Raw genomic sequence first — 16,842 nt, 5'->3', positions numbered from 1 at the left:
TGCCCCAGCTCCGTCCCCTGGGCCCGGCCCAGGCCGGCTGGGCGCCCTGGCTCCAGCCAAGCAGCTCCGGTCCCAACTCCGGCTAAGCAGCTCCAGCTTGCAGCCCCGGCCCGGCCCCCACTTCCAGGCAGTGCAGTAAGGGGGCAGGGAGGGGTGTTGGTTAGAAGGCAGGGGAGTTGGGGGGGGTGGATTAGTGTCGGGGTGGTCAGAGGGCAAGGAACAGGGGAACTGAGTGGGAGCAAGGGTCCCGGGGGGGCAGTCAGGAAGGAGCAGGGGTTGGATGGGGCAGTGAGGGGCAGTCGAGTCGGGATTCCAGGGGCAGTCAGGGGACAGAGAAGGGGCGGTTGGATGGGGCAAGGGTCCATCAGGAATGAGAGGAGGGGTTGGTTGGGGCAGCAGGGGGCAGTCAGGGGACAGGGAAGGGAGGTGGATGAGGCAGGGGTCCCACGGGGGGCTGTCAAGGAACGTGGGGGGTTGGATGGGGCAGAAGTCCCAGGGGGGGGGCACGACCACCGCATGGGGTGAGGGGGAGGGAACCAATTGTTAATATTTTGGCAGCTCATCACTGGTAGGGGCCAGCTCCTGTCTGACCCTGCCACGCTCAGCAGCGTACATGTGTCACAGCTGCCCCTGGCCTTTCCACTCTGACACTGACACACAACTGGCCAGGACCTGTCCTGGGGTACACCACCCCCTTCCCGTGGTCCTGTAGGAGCTGCAGAGAGAAGCCAGCCAGAGACCTCCCGCAGGCAGGCGCCAAGAGGGACGTCGGGCTGTTCCAGACTCTGTGCAGTGCTGGCTGGCACCTTGCGCCAACCGCCCCCCTTCAGTCCTCACCTCAGCATCCCCCCTCCCCTGCCCTGCCCCCCTTTTCCCATGTAGCTGAACCCACCCCCTGCAGCCAGCTCTCCCCTCACTGCCCCCTGCTCAGGCTGCTGGGCCACCCTCCCCGTCCCCAGCCAGACTGCCCGGCCCTGAAGAGCTGTGTCTGGCCAGCACCGGCCTCGGTGGGCCCTGGGCACTACCAGCCCCGTACCTGGTTCTGGGCAGCTGCCGGCCTTCAGGTGCAGATCATCGAGGGCGACATAGGAAAGCTCACCCCCAGCACTCACCACCTCAAACACAGCCTGCCAAAGAGAGCAGGGAGCAGGTGCAGGGTCAGGCCGGAGGCCCAGCCAGAGCTGACTGGACACTCATGCAGCCTGGAAGGGAGGTGCCAGGCCCACCCATGGCATTGGTCTGCCCATCTCTTTGTGAAGGCTGGGCAAGAGCCTGATAGACCCCATGGGTCTCAGCCATGCAGCAACAGCATGGTGCCCCAGGACTAGCCCAGGTCTGCTGCAGCCTTCCAATCCCCTGCTGGCCATGGGGAGGTGCATGGTGGAAAACCTACCTAGTCTAGATGAGAACCCAGCTCCAGTGGAGGACTTGCCCTTCCTTCCCCTTACCAGCTCTGGCAGGCCCAGTCCAGCCTCCACCCATGGATGGCTGCCCGCGGAGTAGCCGGGGCTGGGGAAGACCCTCAGAGCACATCTCTGCTTGGAGAGTGGCTTCCAGGGTTAGGGTGCCAGGGCTCCTCTCTGACTCAGGCTGGGATCTGACTGATCACCCTGTTATTTATAGGCACTGCCAGCACATCAGAGCACCAGTCAGGGACCAGGTCCTATGGCTGTCTCACCTGCCAGTCCTCAGCCGCTTGGACAGTCACTTTACTATAGCGCCAGGTGTCCCCCTGCACTGAGCTCACGCTGAACAGCCTCCGCTGCACCCCCTTCTCCTTCATAAACACCGTCAGAGAACCTAGCAAAAGCCAGAGACAGGTGACATCTCCTGAGGGCCACCCACCGGAGCAGAGGGCAGGGAGCAGTGGCACCACCAAGCCCATGGCACTGGCAGTGTTAGTGGGAGCTTGCACCTGGGCACAAGTAGAAGGCAGTGGGATTTGTTCCTGGGTCCAAGCTCCCACACTCCTACTCACACTCCCTATGAGGTCACGGGCAGGGGGTCGGGATGCCCAGTTTACCGCGAGGGAACCAAGCCCCAAGAAGGGCCATGGCTCACCCAGCAAGTGTGTGGCTGTCACGGAGTGTGGGGGAGTCAGGGCCCTGCACCCCCCACTTCCTGCGATTCACCGTGACTCTCACCCAGTCAGTAACACAGAAGGTTTATTAGATGACAGGAACACAGTCCCAAGCAGGGCTTGTAGGTGCAACCAGGACCCCTCAGCCAGGTCCCTCTGGGGGGCAAGGAGCTTAGACCTCAGACTTGGGGTTCCTGCCTCTTCCCAGCCAGCCCAAAACTGAAACCAAAATCCCCTCCAGCAGGCTCTCCCCCTCTCCCTTTGTCCAGATTTCAGAGTGGCAGCCACGTTAGTCTGTATCCGCAAAAAGAACAGGAGTCCTTTTGTTAGTCTCTAAGGTGCCACAAGGACTCCTGTTCTTTTTTCCCTTTGTCCAGTTTCCCAGGCAATGGTGTCACTCAGCCCACTACCCTTCCTGGCTCAGGTACGTCCTTCACCTAAAGTCACCCCCTGCTCTCCCATTCCCCCATGCAAACAGTCCCAGTGAAACTAAACAACATTCCCAGGTCAATCCACCCTGCTCCCCACTGTGTCACAGCCGAGACCAGAACCCAGGACATCTGACTCCAACCACAGACCAGCCTTCCACTATGCCTCTTGCCCCTCCCTCCACTGCCCAGCATCCCTACACTTGCCAGCCCGAGGGGCTCAAAGGGGTGGGGCTTCCGAGCTCACCTGGGTCACTGGGGCTCAGCTGGTACCAGAAGCCCAGGCACTGCGGACCAGTCAGGGGCCTGTACTGCCCAGAGCTCAGAGTGGCTGCTTGCCCACGGGGCAGGAAGCCCTTGCTGGTATCAACAATCATGTAATATCCTGTGGAAAACAAAATCCAACAGCCTAACAGAGAGTCACTTAATCACTCCAGGCCCAGAACTGAGACCACAGGGCACAGCCATGGACCCTCCAGCACCAGCCCCGGTCAGACCTAGGGGCACACGGGCCCCCTCATCCCTCCCAGCCTGACCCCTGGGAACAGGGTACAGCCATGGACCCCTCTCCCCGGTAAGGTCTGAGGCCTTTTTCTGCAGCCATATTAGGAGAGCAGCAGCCAGGAGCCAAGAAGCAGAAAGTCACATCCTCACGTTCCCTCTAAATTACATTAAAACAATGTCATATCAGGCTGCTGAGAAGGCTCCTGTCCTAATAGCACCCACCATCACCAGATAAGCACGGAATCTCTTAAGATATTTAAAGAAAACGTCGTTTTCTGGCATTCTGTCTGGCAAGGAAACACTTAGCTGCAGTTGTGGGTCGTGAAATCTCTCTTCTTTATTGTCTTGCCTTTATGGTCCTGACTTCTCTATTATTAAGGCTAAGATTGTGTCATGGTGATTTTCGTAGACGTTACGGACAGGTCCCAGCCACTAAACAACAATTCACCATGGGAGCTGTGACCCAAGGTTTCCCCACCACCTTCAGGGCCGGCTTTATTAACTGCGGGGCCTGATTTGAATGCCCGGCGGTGGTCCGGGGCTTCGGCAGCACTGTGGCAGTAGGGGGTCCTCTCCGGGTCTTCCGTGGCACCGAAGTCCCCCCCCGCCACTGCTGAAGACCCCAGAGCAGACCCCCCACCGCTGAAATGCCACTGAAGACCCAGAGGGGACCGCAGGTGAGTAAAAAAAATAATTAAAAAGGCGCCTCAGGCATGGGGCCCAGGAGTGGGGCCTGATTCCTGGGAATGGGGGCGAATCGGCCTAAAGCCAGCCATGACCATCTTGGTGGCTGGGAGCTGTGGGATTCCCCCTTGACCATATTGCCCAAAGAGAAAATGGGACACCGCCAGCCGCTCAAAGGAGGTGTCGCCATCCCCCCACCCGAGGTCTGAGGAGGGCCCTCTCAGGAGTCTGTCACCTATTGCTGGAACCTTGCAAGGGGCCCCCTGTCGCCTGTCACTGGAACCCTGCAGGGCCCCACTTGCTGCCAGCTCCAGAGTCCCCTTCCACCACCTCCTCAGTGACATAAACCCAGACTTATCTATTGTTTATCTGAATGGTCTCTGCCTGGTTCTTTGCTTGTTTCTGTTACATAACTAATTTTGCAATATATAAATCAATTAAGATGGCAAGATATCACTGGGTAAAGAACTATGTCACAATATGTTAGGACTGGTCAAAGAATTATTTTGTAAACTTTACTAAAATGGTTGGTTAAGGCACAGCTAAGCAGGACTCAAGTTTAACTATGTAAACCGGAGTCTAAAAGGAAATTCTTTGGATTGGAACCAACTCCAGGACACAGCCCAAGATCAGAGCAGCTAGACCTCAACACTCTGCTAATTACAGCTGCAGAAGCTGGAGTCCCCAGATGACCTGATCCTGCCTGTCCACCAGGAAAAGTTCCTCTGCCTTATTGGCAGTGGTGAGCATTGCCTGCTTAGCATGTGTGTTCTGTTTTGGTAGCTGTTAACAGAGGTTAAGGATAATACTGTGTAAGGCTCTTTCACTGGTAAAAGACCCCACAAATCCACAAAAGACTATGCCCTGAGCAGTGACAGATTTAGAGTTAGTGGGGCCCTGAGCGCAGCTTCATTTTCGGGGCCAGATCCTCAGGATCCAGCCAAGAAAAAGAACATTCTCTCTTATCTCCCTACCATTTTTCATTCTTTTTGTCTTCATTCCCCTCCTATATTATAAGTAATAGGAAATAAATGAAAATAAAGTGAGGTACCTTGATTGTTTTTGTAGTCTAACTTTTTTTTTCACAGACCACTTGAAAATTGCTGAGGGTCTCGGCAGATCTCTTAATGATCTTTCCAAATGTTGTTTGTACCGTTAGCTAACTATTGTGAAGTGCTTTGGATAAGAGTGCTTTATGAAAAAAAACTTAATAACTGTTCCTTGGTCCACTTGAATGGAGTTCTGAGACCACAGTTTGAGAACTTCTGGTTTAGATGAAGGCTTGTATTTGCATTACACTAACATGAAAAATGTTTAAAAATAAAAAGTATAGATGATGCATGAATGGAAAAATAAAAGTTAACTTTCTCTGAAGAAACTTATTCAACCTGAAAAAAAAATTATTCAGATAGCTTTTTTTCTACACTTTTTCTTTACAAAATCATCAATTAAGTCATCGTAAGGAATATTTTGTAAAGAGGCACTTTCAATTGTCAATATTGCTGACTTTGTCATATGTTCCTGACTCATCATATTTTGCAAATAATTTTTAGCTTATTTCAATACAGAGAAAGTACGTTCATCAGCAGGATTTGTGACAGGTATTGTTAAAAATATTTTCAAAATGGTTTCTACATTTGGAAAGGTTGCCTGCAAACCATCACATACAAATCTATACAAGTCAGCTGGTGACCTCGAAACACAACCCTCACCATTTTCGATAAAACGAATGAAATGTTTCACTTCATCATCAAAAAAATTCCCTTAATTTCTTACTGTAGTGGCTTTTAGCATTTTCATCCATACCTCTGTCAAAAAACACGCAAAATAAACCAACAGTTTTCTTTAGAGAGTCATCTCTACTCTGCAATTACACTATTAGTGTGTCACAAATAACACTGATGGTCTCAACGATGATCTTCTCTTTCCCTTTTAAATTGATTTAATTGTGTCTAGTTTCATCAAAAAATAACTTCCTGCTTTTTTTACACTTCTCATCAGATGTATCAGAGGTACCTATATTTTCTGTTTTCTGTTTCATTTCGAACTTCCATGACAAAAGTTTTAACTGAGGTTAACAATTGTATCAACCTTTTGCAGTGATTTCCTGCTAAGGATTTTGCTTCAGTTTTTGCACGTGGTTTTTCAGCATTTGATGTGCTATGTCAAATAAGGTTTTCTTTATATCATCATAGCTCATTTTCAAATCCAAAACAGCATCTGCATGAGCAGACCACTTGGTGTCACAAATTCTTTTCCCTGTCAAATGTTTCTCATTTGCCTGCTCCAAGCGTGATTGTAGCATCCTCCATCTATGCGTGGAAACCGGAAAAAAGGCATACACATTTTGAACAAAGTCAAAAAAAGGTGTAGCTCCCTCACAAAATTCGGCTGCAGCATTGCAGATTAAATTTAAGGAATGACTGGAACATGGTATGAATAAAGCAAAGGGCTTGCATCGTTCAGTCTTGCCGTAGACCTGAATATTTTCCTGCCATATTTGCAACTTTATCAAAGCCCAGGACAATTTTTGATGTATCAGCCTAAATTTGCAATTACCTCCAAAACAGTTGTCTCTAGACTTTCAGAAGTGTGGGATTTTAGTGGGACAAAACAAAAAAATCCACTCTACAACTTCACCATTGCCGGTCACATATCTTAACATTAATGTTAATTGGGCTACATGACTCACTTCTGGTGTTGAATTGACTATTATGGAATACTACTTGGCATCCTTTACTTCATCAGTGAATTGGTTTCTGAGCTGCTCTGCCATTGCTGTGATGAATTCATCATAGGTTTGATGCATTAAAAAGTTGGTCTTCCCTGAGTCACAATAGTGATCATTTTTCAAATGTTCTTTGAGAAATCATCAAATTCACTAACATATTCAAGGCAGGTTAAAAAATTACCTTTTTGATTTGACGATGATGACGCATAGATTCATAGATTCATAAACTCTAGGACTGGAAGGGACCTCGAGAGGTGATCGAGTCCAGTCCCCTGCCTTCATGACAGGACCAAATACTGTCTAGACCATCCCTGATAGACATTTATCTAACCTACTCTTAAATATCTCCAGAGATGGAGATTCCACAATCTCCCTAGGCAATTTATTCCAGTGTTTAACTACCCTGACAGTTAGGAACTTTTTCCTAATGTCCAACCTAAATCTCCCTTGCTGCAGTAAAGCCCATTGCTTCTTTTCTATCCTTAGAGGCTAAGGGAACAGTTTCCTCCCTCTCCTGATGACAACCCTTTTACTACCTGAAAACTCTATCATGTCCCCTCTCATCTTTCGTGTCCGAATAAACAACCCAGTTCTTCAGCCTCCTCGTAGGCAGTTCTCTAGACCTTTAAATTCTTCTTTCTCTCTCTGACCTCTCCAATTTCCACCTTTTCTTAAATGTGCTCCAGACACTAGCCAATACTCCATTGAGGCTAACCAGCACAGGTAAAGCGTAAGAATATTCTCGTGTCATTGCTCATACACACTGGTTAATTGCATCCGAAACGTTTTGCTTTCTTTTGCAACAGAGTCACACTGTGACTCAGTATTTAGCTTGTGCACTATAACCCCCCAAATCCCTGTCTGTCATACTCCTTCTAGACAGTCTCTCCATTCTGTATGTGTGACAACTGATCTGTGTCTTCCTAATGGCGCTTTCATTTGTCTTATTAAACTTCATCGGTTTACTCAGACTTTCTCCAATTTGTCTCATCGTGTTCTTTAAGAGTAGTCAAAAGACAGCAGAAAGTTTGACCATCGGCAACAACATCATTCTACACTTTCCATCAACAAGAATATTCTTTTAAACTGAGTCAATAACACAGAATCAATTCTTCAATATTTACACTTTGAAGAAACTACACATGCATTATATGAGCGTTGAAGTTCTGATCAGCATATGTTGCAACATTTCTCCATTAGAGTGCTGTCGAGAATGTTTGTTTTCTTTCATACTGCAGCTGAAAATGTGCAACATCACAGTAGCCTGCTCAGGATTTCCAAAAAAATCACCAAATTTCATTTTCTTCAGCTCAGAAAATGGGATCTATGAAGCCTCTAAATTGCTTTCATTATGCACTCATACTCTTTCTCAATTTCCATAACCTATTTTTTTGATATTTACTAAAAATAGTCTATCAATCAATTCAACAGATTTTGGCCATAAGCAATGTCTTCAGGGTATGTTTTCCCTTACTTCAACAAAATTACCAATATTTTGTAGTTCATTGTCATTCAGAGTTATCTTTTTCACTTTTGCAGTCGTGTGGTATCCACAACTCGCAAGTGATAATAGTTAGATGTTCCCTCGCCCCATACTTTGATGAATTCCACTATTCAATACTTCAAGCTTTTAAATAAGATGACAACTACTCTTTTGCTTAGCTTCGTCTTCTTGCCTCATCTTCATTTTTGCGCTTTTCACTCCAGACTCATAGTGTCACTTCATTATTGCTAAAAAACTGACCTTGAGTTTAGGCAGATTAAAAATGTCTGAAAGAGCAGGGGCCGAGCCACAGGTGGGGCTGGGTGGGCCGCGGACCACCCAATTAGCTTTAACACCATTAATCCCGTGTTTTTATCGGGCTCTGTAAAAACAGGATTTTGGACCATTACATACTAGTGACAAATCACGGACGTTGTTTCAAAGTGCGGGGGAGGGTGCTTTTGTACAATTGGATAATTGGTCAAGCAGACAGACTTTGATTGGCAAATGACAGTTTCCCTTAGTTGCTGTTATGCTGTTGCCGAGAGAGCGAAAAAATGGCAAAGCGAAATTCTTTGCTAGACTACTTCAAAAACCCCCATTTAGAGCACAGTTTGCAGAATAAGTTACAGAATGCGGAAAGCCTGGACCGCTTCGCAACCTCCAATGCTTATTAAATTCAGTCATTTGTCAGATTTGTCTTGCATTTTGGGGCCCCTGTTGTTGGGGGCCCCGTGCCACTACATGGTTCGTTTGACAGTAAATCCACCACCGGCCCTGAGCCCTAAGTACTGGGTAAGGCTGGGGGTGCCTAAATCGACTGGGTTATGCCTTGAGCCCTAGGAACTGGGTAAAGGTGGGTGCCCTAGAGTGTACAGGTAACACCCCAGCACCAGCCCTGGTCAGAGCCCTGGGCCCAGCCATGGACGCCCACCCCCCAGCACCTGCCCAGGGCAGACCCCTGGGCATAGGGCACAATCATGGACACCCCTCCCCCCCCCACAACACCAGCCCTGGGCAGACCCTGCCAGCCCTCCAGCCAACCAGAGAAGGGACCCAGCTGCAGGCCCACCGTAAGGAAAAGCCAGAGAATAACTGCATCTTCCAGTGCACTGAACCAGCACAGACCATGCGGGCTGACAGAGCTCTCCCTGTTACCCGACCTGGCACCTCCTATTGTCAAGACAATGGGATTGTCACAGGGGCATGACTACTCGCACCCCTTGCTGGCCCAGCATGGCACTGCCAGCACTCCTTGCCTCAGTTTCTCTTCCTGAGGTGTGTGCCCTCAGCTTGCCACTCACCAGTCTGGGCTGGAGCTGTGGCTTAGCCCTCCAGTCATCCTACAACAAACATAACCCCGGGGTGGCCGGGGGGAGAAAATCAAGAGTCCAAACTCAAACGTTCCCACCAAACAGAAAGTTTCCTCTGCCCTTTGGGACTTCTTCACCTGTCCCCCGGCCCTGCTCCCAGCCCCTTTCTATGCTCAGCACCACCTGTGTCCCTGGACTGCCCTTTTGCTTCTAGTCCTGGCCTGTCTTCTCCCTGCAGTGCCAACTACCGAGCAAGCCCCCGCATCTCCTCTTCGAAAGCCTAGAAGACCCTTAATCTGGTGCCTGACCTGCCTTAGCCCATCCCTCAGGCCGGGGAGGTGTGGCTGGTCCCTGCCAGCCACAGCACAGCACCCTGGCTGTTTGCACTGGCTCAGTGGAACCATGAACCCAGGAGAGCAGCATGGCCACCGTGGAGTGCCCTGGAAATGGACTGGCTCAGCTCCACCTGGCAGTGCCACAGGAGCTCCCTGCTCACCCATCCCCCTCCTGTCCTGTGTCCTGGTCCTCAGCCCTGCCCTGCACCATCCATGCTGCAGCATTCCAGCCACTCACACGTGGTTTCCCCTGGGGGACCAGCTTTTCTGCAGAGCTCAGTGTGCCAGGTGCAGCCATGGGCTTGACAATCAGCCCATGGGCATGTGGGAGAGCTGTGTTCTGCAATCAGTCCCCGGCACCTCATGGCACCTGCGTGGCTGGCCAGGGCCCTGTACTGCAAGCGGCGTGCAGTGGCTGTTTGCCAGGCTCAAGGAAGGCAGCTGGGCCCCCACAGCCCTGCAGGAGCACAGGGGCTGCATTACCTCGGGCTGTCCCCATGGTGTGGTCAGTGGAAGGGCCAGTGGTGGCAATGCCCGTGGCGTTGCTCTGCCGTGCCCATGTGTACTGCCAGCTGGAGGAGAAGCCACAGGCATTGGCCTCAAATGAGCAGGACTTCTGGGGACCACAGGCTCCAGCTCGCACGGTGACATCATCCAGGGCCATGTTCCCCAGGTACCCGTCACGGAGAGCCTCAAAGATCAGCTGTCAAGGAGGGAGGCACACAGCACTGAGCACAGCCCCCATTGTCACCGCCCCTGCCTATGCTCACCACTGGAGGTGCCATGTCAGCACCACGCCTGCCTGGGACAGGATAAAGGGTCCTCAGAGGTATTGGGGAGGAGCCCAACGGCCACAGAAATCTGTGGAGTTAGACACCTAAATACCCTTGAGGGTCTGGGCCCCAGTGACCCCCCCGAAGCAGCTGCTGCTGGGGCTGCAGCCCAGGCGCCCTGTGGCTGGGTGAGCAGCACAAAGCCTTATGGAGCTTGCATGGCAGTGCCCTAGGCTCAGGAGTGTGGCACAGCCTCACTGTTAGCACTCACTGAGTGCCAGCAGTGTGCTTGGTGCTGTACAGACATGGGGGCAGGCACAGTCCAGGAGGGGCTGGTGGTGACCCAGCATGGCACTGGGGCCAGAAAGGCCAGAGTCCTGCCCCTGGCTCTGCAGTGACTCCCCACGTGCCACGGCAGAGCCTTGAGCACTGAGGGAGGAGGCAGTGTCTCAGGGGCCTTACCCGGTACCTCTGGAGAGCCTGGCGACTGAGTGTTGCGAATCCCAGATGCCACGTGCTGCCATGAGAGCCCGTTTGGGTCCAGAGCACTGTCTCCGGCTCCCCATCGTGCTGGATCTTTAGGTTAAGCGTGCCTAGGTTGGAACTGGAGGTTAGGGAGCCCATGGGAATGGGCAGGCGACCAGCAGGTTAGGACAGGCACAGAGCATTCCTAGAGCACCTGCCAGACAGCCAGGAACCCTCTCCCCACTGACCTGCAGCCAGCTCTGGGGGGTGTCCACTGGCAGGCAGGGCAGCCTCTGCTGGAAAGTGACCAGGGAGTTGCATTGGCAGAAGGGACAGGAGCCAGGGTTTTATGTCCCCAAAGAGAAACGTACCACTGCCTGGCACTCAGTTCATCACCCCAGAAGGGCAAGGCTGAGCAGCTGGGACTGGAACCTGGGGTTCTCGGGAGCTAAAGCTGGTCTTGCTTCCCAAGTGCTGGGCTCCCATAAAACAACCACCCCGGGCCAGTGAGTGAGGGAGTCTCAGCAGGGCTGGGGGCAGTAGGAAAGGGAGGGAGCCATGCTGGGAGAGAGGCTCCTCCTGCTGGGGCACTCTTTCTCTCTGCCTGCACTGGGGCGACCCACGCAGCTGGGACCTCACTCCCGGAAGTGCAAGCACCAGGGTGACCCTCATAGCAGGGACATGTCCCTCTCTGCAATGCAGCTCCAGTCCTTGGCCCACCCGCGCCCCTCACCCTAGCCTCATGAGCAGTGCCCACGTGCGTCCTTGCCAGAGGCTCTCTCTGTTGAATGCACAATGCTGGGCATGTCAACTGGCACCTTCCCGGAGGAGATGGGGAAGGATCTGTTTCTCCTGCCCTATGCAGAATGGGCACAGCCCAACCCAGCCCTTGGAAGCCCTATCATAGAATCTCAGGGTTGGAAGAGACCTCAGGAGGTCATCTAGTCCAACCCTGTGCTCAAAGCAGGACCAATCCTCAGACAGATTTTTGCCCCAAATCCCTGTATAGCTCCCTCTAGGATTGAACTCACAACCCTGGGTTTAGCAGGCCAGTGCTCAAACCACTGAGCTATCCCTCCCCCTCACAGGGAGTGACTTACCACTCTGAGGGCCATCCAGGCGGTACCAGAACGAGAGGCACTGCTCTCTGGTGGGAGGGTCCTGGGGGTAGGTGATGAGACGCGCGCTCAGGCCCCAGGTACTTTGGGCAGAGAGATCCACAGACAAGAAGTAGCCTTTCAGAAGCAAACACAGCCCACGGTGAGAGCTGGTGCAGCAGGAACAAGGGCAGGCAGGTATCTACAGACACCCGCCCAGCCCTCCCTGCACGCAGCCCAGCTTGCTACAGCCACAGGCCAAGCCTCGCCACGCCAGCCTCACCCAGATCTTGGCCAAGCCATTACTCCAGCCCAGGTATATTGGCAACCCCTGTGGGCTGGAAAGGCAGCAGACAGAAGCAAACCCAGCCTCTCCCAGCAGAACTCTGCTTGCTCCCTACCAGAGCCCTTGCCTTGCCTCACAGCCCAGCCTGGAGTCCAGGCCCAGGCCTGCCCCCGCACTCCAAAACTAGGGGCCCAGCTTTGCCTTCTAAAGTTCCTGGCCCTCAGCTCACCTTCAGTGGGCTGAGTTTGGAATGGATCCCAGAGCCACCGCTGGGTGCAGCTCTGAGACCAGCTCCACGGTGTAGGCCCTGGAGGAGGGCTCCAACCCACCCCATAGCCAAGGAGTTTTTGGGGCAAGCCCTCCGGCTCCCCAGCAGGACCCACCTGTGCCAGTGGTGTGGTCAGAGCCCAGCCCCAGCCCTGTGCCTCTCGCCCACTCAAAGTCATCGCTCTGATCCTGGTACCAGCCGCAGAACCCCATCTCAAAGTTGCAAGACAGCTCTGTGCAGAGAGAGAAAAGGCCAAGTTGTGAACAAAGTCAGAGTGGGGCGGGGGCTGGGGCCACCATCCCGCAACCAAACTCCTCACTTCCAACTCAGCCCCACGTTGGAGCCACGTTACAGCTGCTATGGTCCACCCCCACCCCCACTAATTTCAAAGAGCTCTTAGGTCTAGTGGCCAGAGCAAAGGAGCAGGAAATTGGGTTCCTCTGAAAGGGCGTGAGGTTGAGTGGTCAGAGCAAGCAAAGTGGGAGTCAGTTGCTTCACTGGGTGACCCTGGGTAAGTCACTTAATGTGCCCATGCCTCAGTTTCTCCATCTGGAGTTGGGGTGAGCTCCTTGCTCTGAGCTCTCCAGATGAAAGGAGGTGGAGCCCTTTGTGGGTAACATGCCCTGCTCTCTGCCCGGGTGGAAGAAGAGCAGGCTCCAGTCCTTGCCGGCTCCTGGTGGCCTTCCCTACCCCTTTGGTGGGAGCCTCGAGCACTTAGCAGGCCTGGGGAATCCGGCTCAGCCCCTGGAGGGCGAGGAGTAACCCAGACGGCACGTGGTGGCTGCAGGAAGGAATGTCACTTGGGCATGATCAGAAGAAAGGGCATCCAGGGTTCCCAGTCCTTCTCTTGCTCACATGGTGCTGGAGACGCTCTCAGCATCAGCCCCTGCATGGACACTAGGAATGTGAATCTGACAGGGTGAGATTCTGGTGCTGGGACTAGACTCCTGGGTCTAGATCTTCAAAATTATTTAGGTTCCTAACTCCCATTGACACCAGTGGTCCCCAGCCTTCTGCAAGGGCAGTCCTGGTGGCATGGGCTGTCCCCGCAGTCCCTAGAGGATGAGAGGAGCAAACATGGGAAAAGGACAAGGGAGGCTGCAGGGGTCGGAGATCACTGGCTCTGGGATAAGCCTCCATCACCCACCTCAACTCGGCGCCCAGGATGGTGGAGTCCCTGTGCACTAAATTCAATACCGTGGCACTGCAGGGACCTACGGCCACAGCTTGTTGTTAACCTGGTGGTTGTAACTAACTACTGGAAAAGAGCAAATCCTGCACTGGCACCATCTGGAACCAAGCTCCGGAGCATGAATGGGTCAGGGCTGGTGAGACCACCCATCCTGGGCCAGCAGCAGAGCAGGCCCCCGCTGGCAGAAGTTGGTCAAGTGTCCCATTCCCGTTTCCCTGGGAGGGTCCTGCAGTGCTCAGGGGAGAGACGTACCCAAGGCGTCTGGAGGGGTAAAGCGGGGGTCGCAGTTCACAAACACAACATCGTCCACAGCAGCACTCTGCACCACGGGGCCACGCAGCTTCACCAGGGCAGTCAGCTCCAGCTGAGGGGACAGCAGCCCTGGTCAGCACCATGGCTCCACACACGCCCCATCCTGGCCCCACAGTCCCCTCTGGACACTCGGGGCCCTGAAGTCTCTGTGCAAATTCAGCACAAAGGTGAGAGGTGCCGTGTGGCCCCCTCCCATCCCACAGTGCAGGGGCCTCCCCTGGGAGCGAGATGGGAGCTCCGTCTCTGGGGCCCGCTCAGCCCTTGGCAGCTGACAGCAAGAAGTCAATCATTGCTGAGCCCCTGCCTACGTCTCCCCAGGATGGAAATGGTCTCAGATCGGCCCCATTGGCTGGGGCTGAGTTTGGGCACTGCCACCCAGCTGGCTTGGAGTCAGCACTGAGACATGAAGGGCTCCTGTTCCATCCCTGGCCCCCTGACCAGGCTGTCCCCTCGCTCCATTTAACCTCCAGGTTACCCTGGCTCAGTGCTTGTTCTTGGGGCTGCAGCACTGACAGAAGGCGGTGCCCAAGCTGCATGTGCTGGGGGTGCCCTCGGAGTGACCACGAGGCCTGAGATGGGTGTGTTCAGGCTGTGGTGCCCACCTGGAAGGGTCTGGCTCTCTCTCCAAGCGGAACGGAGATGTGCTTCCACGCCGTGCTGCCATTGCCTTGCGTTTGCCAGGCCAGCCGGTGTGTCCCCAGGGCATGATCCATGATGCCGAGCGCAATGAACCCTAGCAAAGGGAGAGGGGGATGGCGAGGCAGCCTCTGGCTCTGAGACGCTGGCCCCAGCCGCCAGCCTGGCAGCATCTTTGGGAGCCCACTCAGCATGGCAGGGCCCAGGACCAGCTGCTGTGTCAGGCAGGGGGATCTGGAGCATGGCAGTGACCCGTCTGGTGACTCCTTGCTGCTCATGGGGGCGGGGGGTGTCACGTCCAGCAGGGAGGCTGGGTCTGCACTGCCTGGGGATAGGGATGGGATGATGGGGCCAAACTCCAGGTAGGGCTCCGAGAAACCTCTTCCCTGGGGCAAATAAGCAGAACATGGCTGCCTCCTCTCCCTGCAGCACCCGGGTAATCAGTGCCTAAGCCCCCCCTCAACCAGGAGTGCTATGACCTGGGCATATTGTGGGGGACGCTCCATAGGACCCTCCCCCTATGCTGGAGAGCTGAGCGCAGCCCAGTGGGGGCCAGCGAGCGCGGGTACCTTGGGGGTCGCTGTGCAGCCAGTAGTGCATCTCCACGGAGCAGGCCAGGCCCGAGGGGCCCAGAACAGGGGTGCGAGCCCTGGCCACCGACACCACCTGGCCTGGAGCCAGCGCCACACCCAGGTAACTCCCTAGGCAGGAAACAGGCCACAGCAGAGGAATAGTCACCCCATCCCCATTGACCCCCAGCACCACCTGTCCCCCTCCCCTCCCCCACTGCCCCAGTCACTGCCTACCCCCTTTCCCTCCCCTCCCCCAGTGCCCCCAGGAACAGCCTGCCACCCTTCCCCTCCCCCACTGCCCCAGGGGCCAGGGGTCTCACCTGTGAAGGGGCAGGGAGGAGGTAGGTCTCCCTTGTGGGTTGATGAGATGGGGGGAGTCTCCCTTGCAGGGGGGTCTCACCTGTGTAGGGGCAGGCAGGTCTCCCCATAGGGCGGGTTAGGGGGTGGTTAGATCTCCCCTGTGGTGTGATGGCCGTGGGGGGCGGTTTCACTGGTAGAAGGGTGGGGGGGTAGGGGTCTCAGCTCCATATGGGCAGGGGGCTCCCCTGTGGGTGGTCTCACCTGTGGAGGTGTTGGTGGTGTGGTCTGCCCCAGGCAGTAAGGCCTCACTGGCTTTCTGCCTCGCCCACTGCAGCTGGCCCACACTGACATCCTTCCAGCCCCTAGTCCCGGCCTCAAAGGTCGATGCCCCTGGAAAACACCAAGTTTTCACTTGCCTTGTCTGGGCCCTGAAGCCTCTCGCCAGGTGGTGCCAGGAGCCCCTGCTGCTCCTGGCCTGAAGGCGTGTGCTGCTACAGTCCTCTGTGCCCACAGCCATCGGCACTGGCGGGTAAGCAGCTGGAGTCATGAGCTCAGGCACTTTGGCCTTGGCTAGACCCGGCAAGGGTTAAGCCAGCGCATTACCCTGAGCCCCATGGACCCAGGCTGCCTGGGGAGCTGTGGGTGGCATTGCTGGGTACATGCCTGGGCCTGCCTGACTCCCCTGGGCTGAGGTTTCCTCTCCTCCACCCACTGTGCTCCAGCATGACCACTCCTTGCCCCTGGGCTTTGCTCACTGGACCAGGGCTAGGCCCCCAGGCATGGCCAATAGGCATCACGTGGCTACCTGCGAGGCCCAGGTGACTTTCCAAAGGGAGGGTTCCTGGCCTGGCTGGACCGAGTTTATCTCTGTGTCTGCAGAGAATCTAGCACAACGGGGCCCTGATCCTGAGCAGGCTTCTGAGCATTCCCATCTGCTCAGTGGAAAACAGCAGCACTAGGCAAGGAGGCAGGGTTTGGATATGCAGTGTGTCAAAGTGCCTGTGCCGAAGCCCCGGCTGTCACTGCAGAGTGCCAGTCCGCCAAGCGGGCTCAGCACGGTCCTTACTGAGCAGATTCAGAAGCACAAAAGCACTGAACGATCCAGAGATGTGAGCAGGGAGGAAATCCAAGGCTGGGAGGGCAGAACAGGCTGGGATAGCAGCGGGGCAGCAGGACAGGAGTGGGGGGCGTTGGCAGAGGGGTGTGTGAAGGGATCCCAGGGCTGGGATAGCAGCGGGGTGGGAGGTCAGGACTGAGGGACGTTGGCAGAGGAGGATGTGCAGGGATCCCAGGGCTGGGATAGCAGCGGGGCGGCAGGACAGGAGTGGGGGGCGTTGGCAGAGGGGTGTGTGCAGGGATCCCAGGGCTGGGATAGCAGCGGGG

General features: G+C 54.6%; 1 protein-coding gene across 1 annotated transcript in view; it reads right to left on the bottom strand.

Annotated features, from left to right (window-relative positions):
- MAMDC4 (MAM domain containing 4) overlaps positions 1-16,842 on the bottom strand; it is a 65,232-nt gene that overhangs the window by 11,856 nt on the left and 36,534 nt on the right. Inside the window, exons 12-22 of the mRNA XM_075060684.1 lie at positions 15,721-16,029; positions 15,157-15,288; positions 14,554-14,684; positions 13,892-14,003; positions 12,563-12,679; positions 11,897-12,031; positions 10,794-10,924; positions 10,042-10,261; positions 2,756-2,893; positions 1,679-1,800; positions 1,037-1,127 (exon numbers count right to left, since the gene is read on the bottom strand). Coding sequence (XP_074916785.1) covers positions 1,037-1,127; positions 1,679-1,800; positions 2,756-2,893; positions 10,042-10,261; positions 10,794-10,924; positions 11,897-12,031; positions 12,563-12,679; positions 13,892-14,003; positions 14,554-14,684; positions 15,157-15,288; positions 15,721-16,029 — 1,638 coding nt within the window. The remainder of the gene's footprint in view (positions 1-1,036; positions 1,128-1,678; positions 1,801-2,755; positions 2,894-10,041; positions 10,262-10,793; positions 10,925-11,896; positions 12,032-12,562; positions 12,680-13,891; positions 14,004-14,553; positions 14,685-15,156; positions 15,289-15,720; positions 16,030-16,842) is intronic.

Source organism: Chelonoidis abingdonii, chromosome 24 (genome assembly GCF_003597395.2).
Source record: "Chelonoidis abingdonii isolate Lonesome George chromosome 24, CheloAbing_2.0, whole genome shotgun sequence".
In the NCBI taxonomy this organism is placed as follows: Eukaryota; Metazoa; Chordata; order Testudines; family Testudinidae; genus Chelonoidis; species Chelonoidis abingdonii.
This window is presented reverse-complemented; position numbering and strand designations above follow the sequence as displayed.